The 17,836-nt window shown below is 38.9% G+C and overlaps 1 protein-coding gene and 1 long non-coding RNA gene across 3 annotated transcripts in view; one reads left to right on the top strand and one right to left on the bottom strand.

The window, feature by feature from the left end:
* Positions 1-17,836, top strand: part of Bmpr2 (bone morphogenetic protein receptor type 2) — a 114,996-nt gene that overhangs the window by 75,591 nt on the left and 21,569 nt on the right. For both annotated transcript variants that reach the window (XM_052192234.1, XM_052192232.1), the window contains exons 4-9: positions 3,190-3,300; positions 4,412-4,503; positions 6,325-6,555; positions 8,338-8,452; positions 12,321-12,481; positions 13,412-13,559. In XM_052192234.1, coding sequence (XP_052048194.1) covers positions 3,190-3,300; positions 4,412-4,503; positions 6,325-6,555; positions 8,338-8,452; positions 12,321-12,481; positions 13,412-13,559 — 858 coding nt within the window. The remainder of the gene's footprint in view (positions 1-3,189; positions 3,301-4,411; positions 4,504-6,324; positions 6,556-8,337; positions 8,453-12,320; positions 12,482-13,411; positions 13,560-17,836) is intronic.
* LOC127692168 (uncharacterized) lies at positions 1,054-16,591 on the bottom strand. Its single transcript, XR_007979415.1, has 3 exons — positions 16,466-16,591; positions 15,503-15,615; positions 1,054-1,217 (listed from the first exon to the last, which is right to left on the bottom strand). It is a non-coding gene; the product is annotated as an uncharacterized LOC127692168 (long non-coding RNA).

Genomic DNA, 17,836 nt, shown 5'->3' with positions numbered 1-17,836 from the left:
TTTTTTTTTTTTTTTTAATGCCTATTTCCCTTTCTTTGTGTATATGACTAGGAACAAACTATCAAATCTTAGGAAAATTCTAATAATGTTTTGAGAACCTACTAAATCATTTACTACCTCTATACCACTTTGTAGTCTCATTAGCGGATTGTAAGTTTTTAGTTTCTCTGTGTCCTTAACAACACTCTTTATTTTCTTCTTACTTTTTAATCTTTAAAAATAGTTATAGACATGCATCTATCTTATTGTTGTAAGTTGAGGTAGGGTTTAGTATTGTAGTAAGTTGAGGCAGTTTGGGAGGAGGGTGGGGGTCGGTTGGTTGATTGGCATTTTTCTTTTTCTGTGTACTGGAGAAGGATCCAGGGATTTGCAAATGCTAGGCAAACACTCTACTCCTGAGTTAGATCCCTAGCCAAAGATGAGTTTCCATATACAGTCTTTCCCTCTATAACTTACTATATGTTAAAAGTATTGTTAGCTACACTTATCAATATATTAAAGTCTGCTGTCTAGTAATTATTTTATAATTTAAGAGTTTTTCATGGCATCAACATATTCTTCTATAGAAATACTGTGTTGACATTTTATTATGCAGTTGTGCAGAATTTGAGATAATTCACTGGAGAAACACTGCTACTGAGGTTTATTATTTCCTATAGAAAATTCTAGTTTGACCACAAGTAAGAAAATTTTAATGTACAGTTTACTTGATTTTAATTGACTATAATATATATATATTTGTTGTTGTTGTTGTTTTTGTTTTTTGAGACAGGGTTTCTCTGTGTAGCCCTGGCTGTCCTGGAACTCACTCTGTAGACCAGGCTGGCCTCGAACTCAGAGATCCGCCTGCCTTGCCTCCCAAGTGCTGGGATTAAAGGAGTGTGCCACCACCAGCCGGTACAATTAAAATTGTTAATCAAGATGGTGTTCGCTTTTTATTTTTTAAATATGTATTTATTTTATGTATGTAAGTACACTGTAGCTGTCTTCAGACATACCAGAAGAGGGTATCATATCTCATTACAGATGGTTGTGAGCCACCATGTGCTCTGGAAGAGCAGACGGTGCTCCTAACTGCTGAGCCATCTCTCCAGCCCAGTGTTCGCTTTTAATCCTAGTATTTATGAGGCTCAGACGGAGGTGGGGGGGGGGTGGGGGGTGTCTTTGAATTCAAAGTCAGCCTTGTTTACAAAGAGAGCTTGTCCCAGTGAGGTCCTCTGTCAAAAATAAAAACAAGAAACAAACAAGCAAACATAATAATAAGTTTAAAATTTCAAAATATAGTATATTTTATTTTGACTGAATGTAAAGAATGTTTAAATAAGGATACTTGTGGCCTTGCCACTGGTCAAACACTACATGTAAAACCTATAGCAAAAACCAAACATATTTCACCGGAGATCTCATTCTGTATTAGACTGTTTACTGATAAGCAGTTTTTTATATTTTGTATATACACTGATTGGGTCTAGTTTGGGTTTTTTAAAAGATATTTAAACATGGTGACAAGTGTATGCTCCAGTTTTCTCTTTCTGTTTAAGACATTTTCATGTGTTTCTAGTCTTCATAGAACTATTGTATCCCTGTTCTTCTACAACTCCTAGGTATATCCTACTTTGTGACATTCATTCCAAGGGTATTGTATAGCTAAGATATAGGTAAGTATAGATAAGATCTGACCGTAGATGGAGCTTCTACATAAGTGTTTACGTGTCCACACCAGCCTTAAGATCTAGATTCATGTGTTCCCATTCTGCAAGTAAATAAATGTGGGTTCATGAATGCAGACATTTTCTCAAGGTCAAGTTAATAAGTGGAGGGACTGAGCTTCAGGCTTAGTGTAGACTTAGCTGCCCACGAAGAAATGTTCTTTTCATTAATATTAATGATATCAATACTAATGATCATAATTACCATTGATTGCATAGAAGTTTATGCTTTACCAGGCATTTAGACCCCCCCCCAAGCTTCATAACAGACAGGTGAGGTACACAGTACTACTTTTTACAAATGAGGAAATAAGGCACACAAAAGTCAAGCAACCTGTTGACGCCTGCTGAATACATGGTTTAAAGCCAAATATGAAGCTGGGCTCAGTGGTGTACACCTGTGGTCTTACATTTAGGAGGCAGAGGCAAGAGGATTGCCATCAGTTCAAGGCCAACCTCTACTACTATCTTAGTCATTTTTCTATTGCTGTGGTTAGACTCAATAACTAAAGCAACTCTTTAAACTACAGAGTTTATTTGGGGCTTATAGTTTCAGAGGGTAGAGTTTATGACCATCATAGTGGAAGCTTGGCAGTGGGCATGCACGCATGGTGCTGGAGCAGAAGGTAAGAGCTTGTCTTGAGCTACAGCCATGAGGCAGAGAAAGAGACTAGGGGAATGCTTCTAATCTTTTGGTACCTCAAAGTTTCCCCTCCGGGACACACCTCCTCCAGCAAGGCTATACCTCCTAACCCTTCCCAAAGAGTTCTTCCAACCAAGGACCAAGTATTGAAATACGTGAGCCTATGAGGGCCATTCTCATTCAAGTTATCAGTGTGTGTGTGTGTGTGTGTGTGTGTGTGTGTGTGTGTGTGATTGCAGATACCTTCAGACTAGAGAAGACGTCAGATGACATGGAGCTGGAGTTACAGGTGGTGGTGAACTGTGTGATGTGGGTGCTAGGAACAGGACTTGGGTTCTCTGAAAGAGCTATATACACTCCTAATCAGTGAGCCATCTTTCTTTCCAGTCCCTCACTGATATTTTAATAATTAGGACCATACTTGACAAGTATTTTAAGTTCATATAAGATAATCTATGACCAGATCATGCAATTTATAACTATCACACATCAATTAATTTTTCTCTAAATTTTATTCAAGTATACTACTGATTTGATTATATATTACTACAGGTTTTCTTTTCTTTTTAAAAAACACTATTCTCTCTCTCTTTTTTAAAAGATTTATTTATTTGTTATGTGTAAGTACACTGTAGCTGCCTTCAGGCAGTCCAGAAGAGGGCGTCAGATCCCATTACAGGCTTGTGAGTCACCATGTGGTTGCTGAGATTTGAACTTAGGACCTTCTGAAGAGCAGTAGGTACTCCTAACTGCTGAGCCATCTCTCCATCCCTAATGCAGTTTTTCTAAAAGCTAGTTTGTTGGTATTAAATAAAATGCTTTTCTTTTTTCTTCTAGGTCCACCTCATTCATTTAATCGAGATGAAACAATAATCATTGCTTTGGCTTCGGTTTCTGTATTAGCTGTTTTGATAGTCGCCTTATGTTTTGGATACAGAATGTTGACAGGTAAAAGAAAATACTACTTTTGGTCTCATCATTTAGTAAACATGCCATTTAGTCAGAATTTACTTTCTTTAAAACTTTTTTAAATTTATTTATTTGTTTTTTATTGTGTAAAGGCAGGACAATAATACGCATATAGAAGTCTGAGGATAACTTGCAGGAGTCATTTTTTCCTTCTACTATGTGGGTTCTATGGATCATGTGTGGTCATACAGCTTCACCGGGTGAACTGCTTGCAAGTTCCTATGTTTCCTTTGTAAAATCTCTGTGGACAATCTATATACGAACACAGCTCTGCTATAGTAGTCCCCATTTTTAGCTTCAACAAACATTTTCCCTCAATTTTTACAAGAATTTTATAAAATTTATTTTTATTATTCTGCCTGTGTCATGTGTGTGCTCCTTGGATCCAGAAGATGGCATTTTGTCTCTTAGAGTTACAGTGGTTGTTGAGGAAATCAGCACTGATTCATACACTTTAGTAATTCTACTGAATATTCTCAAAAATTCAGTATTACAATTTTATACTTTTAAACTGAGTCATCATGGAATTAGCTCACAGAATTCTACTGTCATGCTGTTCATTATTTATCATCATCATTATATTATTAATTAATTATTAATTATTATTATTAGTGATTTGTTTGAACCCCTGCTGTAGCTCTTCTTAACTGTAACATATTTTTAATTTATTTATTTTCATTTCATGTGCATTTGTGGTTTGCTGTATGTATGTCTGTGTTAGGATATCAGATCCCCTAAAACTAGAGTTTAAGACAGTTGTGAGCTGCCACATGGAGCTGGGAATTAAACCTGGGCCTCTGGAAGAGAGGCTAGTGCTCTTGACCACTGAGCCATCTCTCCAGTCCCTTAACTGTCACATTAAGAAGCTGGCATTTTCATTTTAAGAAGACTGCATATTAGCCGGGCGGTGGTGGCGCACGCTTTGAGCCCAGCACTTGGGAGGCAGAGGTGGTAGATTTCTGAGTTCGAGGCCAGCCTGGTCTACAGAGTGAGTTCCAGGACAGCCAGGGCTACACAGAGAAACCCTGTCTGGGGGTGGGGGGGGGGGGGGAAGGCGGCTGCATATTAGTAAGTGTTCTTATTCTTCTAGGAGACCGAAAACAGGGTCTTCACAGTATGAACATGATGGAGGCCGCAGCAGCAGAGCCCTCCCTTGACCTGGATAACCTGAAGCTGCTGGAGGTAAGGCTGCTTAGACTGTTGGCTGCTCTAATCATTACTCAGTCCTAATTAGCACTCATTCATCTCAGGAGAGACTTAGAAATAAGTCCTTCTGGGCCTGGTGGTGCACACCTGTAATTCCAGCAGTCAGGAAGCAGAAGAAAGATTTCTTCAGGTTCCCGGCCAACCTGGTCTGTGGAGCAAGTTTCAGGCCAGCCAGGGCAACCTTGTGAGACTCTGCCTTTAAAAAAGAAGGAGAAGGTCTAAGTGTGTCTGAAATGATGTATAGTTTACAGCATGGAGAGAAGTACCAACTGAAACATGGAGTTTTGCCCAGGATTTATATTTTACCACTGTGAAGTTTGAGGCATGCCTCTGCCTCCCAAATGCTGGAATTAAAGTCATGTCTTAACTGAGTTTTGTTAAGACTTTATTTCAGAGGGCTGTATTTGTTTATAAGAATAATGTACGAGACTGGGCATGGTGACATGCCTTTGATTCCAGTGCTCAGGAAGCAGAGGCAGACAGATCTCTGAGTTTGAGGCTAGCTTGGTCTACATAGAGAGTTTTAGGATAGCCAGAGCTACATATTAAGACTCTGTTTTAAAAAAAAAAAAACAATTAAAAAAGAATAAAATAATGATATATTAAACATGTATAAAGAAATGATGATAGCCAGGTGATAGTGGTGTATACCTTTAATCTCAGCACGTGTGAAGCAGAAGCAGGTGGATCTCTGTTAGTTCAAGTTCAGCCTGATGTAAAGAGCAAGGCTACACAGAGAAACCCGTTCTCCAAAGAACAAACTAACGAAGAAAATAATGATCAATCACCAACCTGTTTTAATGAAAATTCCCTAGAAGCCAAAAATAGAGAACTGGTTACATTTTGCTATTTCTCAGTGCATTGAGTAGATTCTTATTCTATTATAGATAATGTGTGTATTATACTGTGGAACTCGCAGATTCTTGCTAATTTCTAATGCATGCTGGTTTTCAAAAAGTATTTAATTTAATTTTAATAGTGTGTGTCTATTTGCATGTGGGTATGTTCATATGAGTGCAGTTGCCTGTGGATACTAGAAATGGGTGTTGAGTCTCTTGGAACTGGAGTTAGAGGCAGCTGTAAGCCATCTGCAGCGGGTGCTGGGAACCACACTTAGGTCCTGTGTATGCTTTCATTCACTGAGTATCTCTCTAGCCCTGTGTGGTGATTTTTGTTACTTGCTTTTGTAAGCAGTTGACTTGGTTAGACACATACTACAAACATGTCTCTTGGGCAGAAGCTCAACTCTCAGTTCAGATAGTACATTTACCTCGGATCTGTCTCCTGTGTTCACTGAATTCCCTGTTCTGGTTTCTCTTGTGGAGGCATCTTCCCTCACTCTCTAGAAGCTCTAGTTGCCACAGATTACATCCTCTGGTTCAAAAGACCTTTTGTGCCAGTTTTACTTGCACTACTCAAAGCTGATTTGAGTCAGCTTTCAAGGGAAACCCGTAGAACCGGGTGGCTGGCCATAAGTGCATTCCTTGCCTCCTCGCCTTGGACTCTTGAGTGCTTTTGCTTATTTTTTAGTGTATCTAGGCCTTCCTTGCTTTTACTTTTCACTTTGTTCAGAATGTTTAGCGCTCATCAATTAGACGGTTAGTCAAATAGGAGCTTCCTCAGTTATACCAGACACTGATATTAGCTGCTTCTTGGTAACCAATAAACTGAAAGCAAAATAGAGCTGCTGTGTATCATGGGAAATAGTAGGGGGTTGGTTGTTGTTCATTTTAGTAAATTTAATTGTTCAATTTTAATATGAATTAATAACTTGCCTTTTTAAAAACACACTTACAGCTGATTGGACGGGGCCGATACGGAGCAGTATATAAAGGTTCCTTGGATGAGCGTCCAGTTGCTGTAAAAGTATTTTCTTTTGCAAACCGTCAGAATTTTATAAATGAAAAAAACATTTACAGAGTGCCTTTGATGGAGCATGACAACATCGCTCGCTTCATAGTTGGAGACGAGAGGCTCACTGCGGATGGACGCATGGAGTATTTACTTGTGATGGAGTATTATCCCAATGTAAGTTCTTCTCAAAAAGATCCTGCCATTTATTGTACCCGTGATCAGATCTTATTAGTGTTCTGCAATGAGGAAAGAATCTTATGCCCGAATTTGAATCAAACATCACTCAGCCAGGTATCATGGCACATACCTGTAATCCTAGCACCCAGAAAAAAGCTAAGGCAGGAGGATTGTGAGTTAAGACCAGCCTGGGCTATTATTCTAAGACCCTATCTTAAACAACAACAAAACACTAGTAATTCTCTCCATTCACCTCTCTTCTCTCACCTCTTCCCTCCTTCCATTCCTCCGTCATTCCCTCCCTTCCTGACCCTTCTTCCTTCCCTTCTTTCTCTGTTTTTTTTGTTTTTTGCCAGAGCTTTTTCTTCAGACTTAGCAGCACTTTGTTTGACAGTCATTCTTGTGTAAGCTCCTTGTCTCATCGGAAGCTTATTGTAATCTGTGGCTGAGTACTTTGAGGTGAACAGGTACATACATACAGTCATCCCTTAGTTTCCTCAGGCAGTTGCTTCTAGAATACCTACCAAACACACACACACACACACACACACACACTTAGTTTCCTCAGGCAGTTGCTTCTAGAATACCTACCAAACACACACACACACACACACACACACACACACACACACACGCGCGCGCGCGCGTGTTAAAAGAAGTTTAAGTTCATTATATAAAATTCCATGTAGCATTTGCATGTCATGCTTGTATATCATTGATTATACAGTGAAAATGCCATGGTAATTGTTATTTACTGTTAGACTGTTTATTTAGGAAACAATGTCAAGAAAAATAATGTTAAATATAGATGCAAAGATAATCCTTAGATTTTTATTTGTTTTTCTTGACTTTATTGGAGAAGAAACCAGGGTCTGAACATACTAAGCAAGTTCTTTTCCACTGAGTTACATCCCCATCCCTGAATACTTTTGATATAGTTGATTGAACCCTAAAATGTGAAGTCTGCAGGTATAGAGGACTGACTGTAGAGACTTAACAAAAGCCATATGTGTTCTCTTTATAAATCATAACAATATTGTTTGTAAAATTTGGTAAAAAAAAAAAAGCCAAAAAATATTTTTTCAACTTAATCTGATTGTCCAAAGAAAGTGTTCAAAAGGAAATAATCATCCATAATTTTAATATTGAAACATAAAAATTGATAGTTAAGTTCCTTCTTAACCCCTGTCCTAGTTAGGACTAAAATTGCTGCGATGACACATTGTGACCAAAAGCAAATTGAGCAAGAAAGAGCCAGAGGAGGACTGCTGCTCACTGGCTTGCCCGACCTGCTTTCTTGTTTTAGGTGGCGGGTGGGTGTTGACATTTCTAGATAGGGCCTTTGTGTGTAGGCTTGCTGTCCTGGGACTCACTGTGCATACCAGGTTAGCATCAAGTTCAGAGATGTGCCTGCCTCTGCCTAGGATTAAGGGTGGGGGACAATGCGGTTGGTTTTTTTGTTATTGTTGGTTTGCTTTAGGATGTTTGTGCATTTTTATCCTGCTTTTTTATAGAACCCAAGACCACTAGCCTATAATCACTAATTAAGAAAATGCCCTACAAGCTTGCCTATAGCCTGATCATATGGGGGCATGACTCAGGTGACTGCAGGCTGTGTCAGTTACATAAAACTAGCCTCTTCTTTCTTTTCAAAAATACTTTATCATTATATCTTCATGGGATCCTAGCGTATACAGATCCTTCAGAAGGTTGCCTAACTTGTCTCTTCTTGTTGAAGCAAATTTGTTTCAATTTTTGATATCCTTTTTCCCTATACAGGGATCTCTGTGCAAATATCTGAGTCTCCACACAAGTGATTGGGTAAGCTCTTGCCGTCTGGCTCATTCTGTGACTAGAGGACTGGCTTATCTTCACACAGAGTTACCACGAGGAGGTGAGATGAATGAAATTTTAATCATATTTTAGAAGAAAAATTACAACTTATACTGTTAAAAGTTGAATATTAACTAATTGAAAGATCCAGTATGAAGAAACATATTTGAATGTAACAGGAAGATGGATCTCATTAAGAATTTGAAGACTTTCATTCTAAAAGTATACTTACAGCTATTTTTAGAAAAAATTATTTGGAGGGTGTATATCTCAATGGTAGAATGCTTCCTTAGCATATATAAGGCAGCCTTTGATCCCTAGTATCATAAGACCAGACAAAACAAACCCCAGAGGCTTCTTTAGACCTCTTGAAGCTTATTTGTAAACCTTAGTTTAATGCTCTTAGCTAAGCTATATTTTCCTTGTATTTGTTTTGTTTATGTGAATAAAAACAGTATTAATTTTTTTATTTCATGGATCTTTATTTCATAAGGTGTAATACTCAGATATCCTTTTATAAATTAATGCTCTGCTAGCTAGAGTCAGGGAAGGAAGAAAATAGCAGTGACTTTACTTCTAAAGGAAGTTTTTTTCTCATATACATGTAAGAATCTCAAGAGAGCCAAGCATACTGGCTCATGCCTCTAATCTCAGCAGTCAGGAGCTCATGGATCTGAGTTTGAGGCGAGCCTAAGTTTACATAACAGGTGCACTAGGACTGTATAGTGAGACCTGTTTTTAAGAACTCTGGGTGCAGGCTTGAGAGATTAAGAACAGTTAAGAGTACTGACTGCTCATCCAAAGGTCCTGAGTTCAATTCCCAGCAACCACATGGTGGCTCACAACCATTTGTAAAGGGATCTGATGCCCTCTTCTGGTGTGTCTGAAGACAGCTATAGTAACTTACAAATAAGTTAATAAATAAATCTTTGGGGCCAAGAGAGCAGGGACTGAGCGAGTGGGATGACCAGAGCGAGTGGAGTGGGGATGACCGGAGTGAACAATTTTCAGCAACCACATGAAGGCTCACAACCATCTATACAGCCACAGTGTTCTCATATACATAAAATAAAATAAATAAATCTTAAAAAAAAAAAGAACTCTGGAGGCCTTGTGAGAAGGCGCATACTTATTATAGCCCTCACTCTCAGGAGGCTGAAGCAGGCTTGGGCACTGAGGACCAACTGGGAAGAGTAGTGATTCTGAGCTACCCTTGGCGACATAGTGAGACCTGGTTCTGAGGAGGAGGAGGAGAAGGAGGAGGAGAAGGAGGAGGCAGCAGCTGGAGAGAGGACTGAGATTATAGGCCAAGCACTTGGAGTGTTCATGAGGTGCTTGGCTTCAGTCCCCAGTAACAATCAAAACCAGAACCTAAAGAGAGTGCCAGGATAGGTTTGGCAGCATGACTCAAGGCTCCTGTGGCTTTTCTCTACCATTCTTTATGTGTGGCTTTCATTTTCATGGTCATTTCATGGTCTATTGTGCTATATTCTAGGTAGGGGGGGGGGAGGAAGGGACAAAGGAATTGTCTCCTTCCACCTCCAGAAGTTCCTGTCCTGCCCGTGTTAATCCACACTTACGCACTGGAGACCAAAAATACACTTGTTTTGTTTTGGCTGAGTGAACTGCTGCTGAGCCAGTGTTAGGGTCCATTAGTGAGAGTGGATGGCGGTCTTGGTCCGACATTGGAGCTGTATTATAGTCCCTGCTGGAGCTGCAGCCTTCCGCGGCGGCGCTCATGTGCTCTTTGCGCGCATGCGCTCTTCGCTGGCTGTCCAAAGCGTCTGCTGGACCCCTGCTTTCTCACATTGTTTCAGGGTGCACTCCAGCACAGGCCCCCTAAATTAGCATGGCTGTGGAAACCGTGCCTCTGCTTTCTCGGGGTTTTTACTCCTGTACCACACTTTGTCGTTCTCTAACCTGTCACTGCTCCTGTAGTCTCCCTGACCTCTTTAGTGAGGAGAACTATAGTGTATCCGTTTCTTACATCTTTGTTCCATTATATAACGGTATGGATCATCTTTTCTAGCGGATGCTTCATATATAAATAATTTCTTCTGAATAATTTATTGGCTCACTTACTTGACATCTTTTCCTGAGTACCAGATTGACCTGTATTGCCTGTGTCAGCAACTTGTGCTCTTGCTTCATTGTTTTAGCACATTAGCCATTGGACTGTGATTCCTTACTTTTAAATATTATAATTCCTTTTGGAAGCTGGCTAAAAACAGAATTTAAAATATCATCCTAATTCCTCTTTCAAGCTTTGCATGATTCAGCAAGGTTTTTAAATCAAATACTTGCTGAAAATTTTTTTAACCTAAACAAAGCTATTTTTCTCAAACATTAGCTATTGATAGCACTAGCACTCATCTTCTTTGTATAATAGCATATATATTTGAATTTTAAGTTTTACCTGATTACTTCAAAAATATTCCCAAGTATATTTTTCAAAATATTTAAAGTATCCTCTCAGGATGTTCAGTGTTAAAATGCTTCCTGGGCAAGCATGAAAGCCTGAGCTCAGCTCCTTAGAGCCCACACAGAGCCGGGCTGCGGCGAGCACATCCCCCAGGACGGAGGAGCAGACACAGAGGGACGCCGGCCTGGCTAAAACGGCCTCAGGTTCAAGGAGACACCCTACGTCAATTTTATTTTAAATGACATTGACCTCTTTCCAGCATCTGTTCACTGTTTGTTTGCGACAGGGTCCCACTCTGTAGCTCTGGCTTTTCTGGAATTCTCTATATAGACTAGACTAGACTCAGAGTTCTCCCTGCTTCTGCTTCAGTTAGGGGGCTTATTCTGTAGGAGAACCAATTCTTTCTCGGTGGTTATTAATTGCCTTTAGCTCTTTATCTAGGGGTTGAGATGTGAGATTCCCCCCTCCCCTTTTTTTTTGGCATATCAAACTGATACTGTCATTGTTCAGATTTCATGGGTGCAGCTTCCCTGTCCTGTGTGGGAGACAGTCTTTTTCCAGGTGTCCTGGTCTCCAGGCTTGTGTGGTCTGTTCATCCATTCCTGTGATGTTGTGAGTCTTAGTGTAGGTGTTGTGTTGTGCATATATCATAATAGTTGGAGCTAAACTCCTCATGGTGAATTGTTATTCACATTTTGACCAGTTGTGGCTTTCTGTAATGGTTTCCATGTGCTGCAAAAGGAAGCATCTTTGATGAATGATAACTACACTTATTTGCGGGTATAAGGATACGTATTTAGAATATATTGAGAATATAATTATGCTGGTTTAAGAAATTAGAGCCGTAGTTTCTTAGTTGATACTTTTTCTAAATAAGCTAGCTAACTGTGTGTTTTACGTCTAACAAATATTCTTTTTGGTATTGCCTCCTTTCGTGTCTTAAAAGTGAAGAGAAAGCCAAGCATGGTAGCACCAATCTATAACTAAACTACTTTTGAGGTAGAGGCAGGACAGTGAGGAGTTCAGCAATATAAAGACCAGCCTGAATTACGTTAAACCCTGTCTGAAAAAACTAGCCAACCAACCTACTAACCAACCAACCACAATAATGAACACAAAACAAAAAAGGACATGAACAGAAAAATAAGCATGTACTAGAATTAGATTAGTTTCAGATGAATGTTTAGTGCTTACCAGCTTTATGTAAGAGGAATTATTAGAAAATAGTGATGATTTGAAATTGTAGGGTTTGGCTTGGCTTGAGTCTTGCTGTGTCGTTTATTTCAGTCTCAGACTCAGTCTCTTTCTGCCTCTGCCTCCAAAGTCCTGGGATAAGGCCTACACCTCCAGTTTTATTTACCCCAGCCCCAGTGTTCTAGAAGACAACTAACGGTAGAAGAAGCCCTGTCTTTTATTTCCCTGTCTGCAGCTCCCATTATCTGCATGTTAATTTAATCTCCACTAGCTCTACTTACACATTAATAAGTATTTGAAATTATCCAAACAGATCATTATAAACCTGCAATTTCCCATCGAGATTTAAACAGCAGAAACGTCCTGGTAAAGAATGACGGCACGTGTGTTATCAGTGACTTTGGTTTATCCATGAGGCTAACTGGAAATAGGCTGGTACGCCCAGGGGAAGAAGATAATGCGGCTATAAGTGAGGTGAGCCTGTAAGCATCAGTCACACTGGCATACCCTGAAATCATGACACTGACAACAGTTATCCTCGTGCACTGCGACTTACAGACTGCTGTGAGTTAGAAAATTAGGAAATACCAAATGCATTGTATCAAGACCCACATAAGGTTATCAGTTCATTTTGAAATTACAGCTCATTTGAACAGACATTATGGAGAAGTATCTTAGAATTGGGTTTTTTTTGTTTGTTTGTTTATTTTAAAAGGGAACTTCATTATATTGGCTACTTTTTGTTTTGTTGGGGTTTTTTTTGTTTGTGTGTTATATTATTATTATTGTTTTAGATACATTCTTTTTATATAGCCCAATTTGGCCTTGAATTTATCATTCTACTCTGAGGGCTGAGATTTTAGGCAAGTGCTACCAGACTCAGCCAGGAATTGACTTTTGAAGTAAGGTTACCAAGTTTGAAGTAGGACAGTCTACTCTCTGAGTATAATGTAACATATCCTTTCTGATTCTTTTCTCTGCTTTCACTATGTAGATGTACATATTTATACATATTTGCAGATTTTAAAAATATTAAATGACGTACATACTGCTTTGCAATTTTCTGTTTGATAGTTTTTATTTTACATTATTGACTATATTGCAAAGGTAGGCATTGAGTTAGGCTGTTCACTCAGCCTGCAGCCTCATGGAGTTTTAAAAGTTGGCACAGGAACAATTGCTTTCTTCTTTCTCATCAATTAGAAGGTTTTGCTAAAGCAGTTAATACTGTTTAATTATTAAGAAAGGGAGAGATTGCTAAAGTACAGTATACAAAGGGCTCAGGGACCTGCTTAGGGAGTAATAGTATCATTTATAGGAGTACATTTTATATACGACCTTTGGTCTAGCACTTCACGATATGTTGCATTCTCTTTCTTTAAAATACTGCTTTTAATTGACCAGGTTGGCACAATTCGCTATATGGCACCAGAAGTGCTAGAGGGAGCTGTGAACCTGAGGGACTGTGAGTCAGCTCTGAAGCAAGTGGACATGTATGCGCTTGGGCTCATCTACTGGGAGGTGTTTATGAGGTGTACAGACCTCTTCCCAGGTGAGGACTGCTGTTAGATTTCTCAGTGTTTTAAAGCGATACACTTGTACCCTCTTTCTCACATTCAACAACTCAATTGCATACAATAATCCTTCTTCCTTTAAACCATCAGTTCATCACTATCTGAATATGGAATATTCAGGATAGACATATCATTAACAGAACAAAGTAGATCAGAAAGTTTTTTTGTTAAAAAATCACTCCAGGGGAGCTGGAGAGATAGCTCAGCAGTTAAGAGTACTGTCTCCTCTTCTAGAGGTCACAAGTTCAATTCCCAATCAGTATAAGGTAGCTCACAACCATCTGTAGTGCCCTCTTCTGGGTGATCACTCATATACATACACATACATACATATGGATGGACATATAAGTAAGTAAGTAAGTACATAAATAAATAGTTCTAGGTTTTCATTGAGTTGTTTCAGTGTGGTAGTAAGTCCTTAGCCTTCACTCCTACTGGCCTTCTGCACGTAGCTATACACAGACATATCCATATAATTAAAAATAGTAAAAGTAAATGTTTTTAAAGTGTATATTTAATAAATTAGAAGTTAATATTCTAGTGAGATGATCAAGACATTTTCCTGAAAATAGCAGTAATTGGCAACTGGGATTTTGGCACACTCTTTTTGTTCCGTTAGGTTTTTTTTTAAACATTGTAGCATTTAGTTTTAGAAGAATGTCTGAATTAATCCTTTATTAGTATAATATAATCAGTAACTTGCTTTTATTTTAAAGATCCATTTATTTTATGTTTATATTACACCATTGCTCTCTTCAGACACACCAGAAGAGGGCATTAGATCCCATTACAGATGGTTGTGAGTCACCTTGTCATTGCTGGGAATTGAACTCAGGACCTCTGGAAGAGCAGTCAGTGCTCTTAACCTCTGTGCCTTCTCTACAGCCCTACTTTTATTTTTTTGTTTTTTGGGTTTTGTTGTTGTTGTTGTTGTTGTTTGTGTTGTTTAATACAGGGCCTCCCTGGATAGCCCTGACCTACTAGTGCTCTTCGTGTAGCCCAAGCTGGTTTTTACCTGTGCGCTCCCCATGCCGCTTCCTCCTGAGTTCAGCTTTCACAGACATGCGCTCCACACACGTGTGCAGTGCATGCTCACGGGTAGACGCACTCGTGAAGGCCAGAGGGTCTCACAAAAGTCTTCCTTGCTTGCTTTTTGCCTTCTGAGAAACGGGAACCTGCAGCTTCTGGATTTAGTTAGGCTGGCTGTCCAGCCATCGCACTCCAGGAATGCATTTGTTTGTACTTCCCCGGCACTGGTGTTACAGGCACACACCAGTAGGAGCAGCTTTTCACATGTCTACTGGGGATCTCAACCCTGCATCTCATATTTGTATAGCGAACACTTTACTGAGTTGAGTCATCTTTTTATCAACATGTTTGCTTGTTTGTTTTGTTTTGTTTTTTAAAGTACCACAATTAAGGAATGACTGTTATTGCTTTGTTCTAAAAATAATAAACAGTAGTATTAATGGTTAGGGTATGGCTTGGTGGTAGAGTACCTACTGCTTAAGTGCAAAGGCTTAATCCCAAAAAAGGGATTTAAAAGCCCTCAGTTTTGTAAGTAGGGAGGCAGCTAAGTCTTGTTTGCAGAGCAGTATTTTAGAACATGAATGTACCAAAATATTGTTCTGCAAACATGTTCAGGTCTCCAGTACTCATGTAAAAAGAAGAAGCCCATTACTTTGCATACTAATTTTAATAGCTAATAAGTAAACTAGAAAGGATTATAAAAGGTAAAAATTCAGAGCTAAGTTTTTATTAATTAATAGAGTCTCATCTTAGTGAAAACATTCTAGATACCGGTAATGGTGATAGATGCACAGTGGGAACTGTGTTTAATGCCACAGAACTGTGCACTCAAAAACAATTAAAATAATAAGAAAATTACATTGAGATACTTTTACCATCACTATATAAATACCTGAGAAAAACACAGGAAGAACTTTTGATTGAAGTTTTAGAGATTTTGATCTATAATTGCTTAGTCCTCTGTAGTATTTACAGCACATCATTTCAGGAGCTGTGGCAGACGAGCTATTTATGGGAGACAGGAAACAGAAGTAGTCCAGACAATATTTATAACCCCAGGTGTACCCTGCCACAGCCTGCTTCCTCCTGTCCTGCTGGTTCCATACCACACGCTTAACCACCTTCCAATAATGTCATATATTATGAATCATCAGGCTCTCATGATCTAAACACATCTGGAGATGCCCTCACAGACACACCAGAATGTTTGACTCTCTGAGGTTTTTTTTTGTTTTTGTTTTTGGTTTTTTGGGTTTTTTTGGATTTGGCTTTTTCAGAAATCTGCCTGCCTCTGCCTCCCAGAGTGCTGGGACTACCGGCATGTGCCACCACCGCCTGGCTCTGAGGTACTTCTTATTCCATTCAAGTTAATGATCAAGATTAATTAGCCATCACAATACCTATAATCTTGCCATAGAAATGGAATTCTAAGAAGAACACTTAAGAGTAAATTCAGCAGTATATTGAAATCTGATTATAGAGAAGTTATCTAGAGGTCTGAAAAATAGTAAGAGTAGCAGCCAGGAACTTAAATGTTTAAGTCAGGAAGATGATTTAATTATGGAAATGTTTGAAAAGGAATGTTGATAGATAACTGAGGAATTTACTATTATTGTTTGTTTATTTATTTTCAAGACAGGGTTTCTCTGTGTAGCCCTGGCTGTCCTGGAACTCACTCTGTAAACCAGGCTGGCCTCGAACTCAGAAATCCTCCAGCCTCTGCCTCCCAACTGCTAGGACTGATTATTATTTTATTTTTTAAGTTTTAGGATTGTTTTATTCACTGTTCTATTGCTGTGAAGAGATACCACGGCCAAGGCGATCTTTAAAAGAAAGCATTTAATTGGATGCTCACAGTTTCAGAGGCTTCGTCCATTGTCTTCATGGCAGAGAGTGTGGTAGCAGACATTACAGGCACAGTGCTGGAGAAGTAGTTAAGAGCTACATCTTGATTCATATGGGGTGGGCTTTTGAAACCTCAAATGCTATTCCCAGTGACACCTCCAACAAGGCACACACCTCCTGACCCTTCTAATCCTATCAAAGAGTTCAATTCCCTGGTGACCAAGCATTTAGATATGAGTTTATGGAGGCCATTCTTACTCAGAACATCACAGTGATTTTTAAATTTTTGTAAGTCTTTTAACTTGTTGTTGAGACAGTGTTTCTCTGTGTAGTCCTGGCAGATCTGGAACTTGCTCTGTAGATCAGGCTGGCCTCAAACTCACAGATTGACCTACCATGCCAGGATTAAAGGCGTGCATCAACACACCTGGTTTTAAGAATAATTTTTATTTATTATTATTATTATTATATTAAAAGGAGCTTCTGTTAAATAAAGAAGACAGAAACTGTATGAAAAAGAATAAGAGAAGAGTGTTAAGAAAACACGAGCAAGATATACAGGGCCCTTTTCAAAACCTTTAAAAGTTATGTATTTTTATGTATATGAATGGCTGTTTTGGCTTCATGTATATTTGTGCAGCACATGAGGACCTGGTGCCAGAACAGGGTAGCGGATCACCTGGGACTTGAGTTTCAGACGGTTGTGAGCCCCCATGTGGGTTTAATGTCCTGCCCTGTTCTGGCCTCTGCAGGCACCAGGCACACACACACAGACACACATTCTCACACACCCCCCACACACACACCATGTACATACAAGCAAACAAAACCCTCAAACATATGAAATAAAATCTAAAATTAATTTTTAAAACCTAAAGTGTTGTATAATAATTATAAAATTCTTAAGATTTTTTTACTTTATTTCCAAATGCAAAATATGTTTTGAGGCTGATGTAAACATGTAATGAAGGCTTATTCTATGAAATATTTGTAAAATAATGAGTATCTTAGCATGATTAAAGAGTTAAAGTGCTACAGCATTTAGTTGAAGGAAGAAAAAGACAAGAGAAAGAAAAGAAATAAAATAATGTCATTTGAGATGGGAACCAAAAAGGACACTAAAGTAAACACATACTTAACCAGTCCAGAGGAGGTAAGAGTAAAGGAATGCTAAATGACAGGGTAGAACGTTTGATCTTTTCTCAACAGCTTGAAAGCAAATGAAATTATAGGACTTCCCTTTAGCAATCCAGTAACTATAAGGCTTTAAGCAAATCTGTTAAGGGCATTATTTCCCATCATCATGGGAGATAAACGTCTTCACGTCTGAAGTGTAAGCTCTAAATAAGTATCTATTGAAAAACTATTTAGAACTATAAAT

The sequence above is a fragment of the Apodemus sylvaticus genome, chromosome 9 (genome assembly GCF_947179515.1).
Source record: "Apodemus sylvaticus chromosome 9, mApoSyl1.1, whole genome shotgun sequence".
NCBI classification, from domain to species: Eukaryota; Metazoa; Chordata; class Mammalia; order Rodentia; family Muridae; genus Apodemus; species Apodemus sylvaticus.
This window is presented reverse-complemented; position numbering and strand designations above follow the sequence as displayed.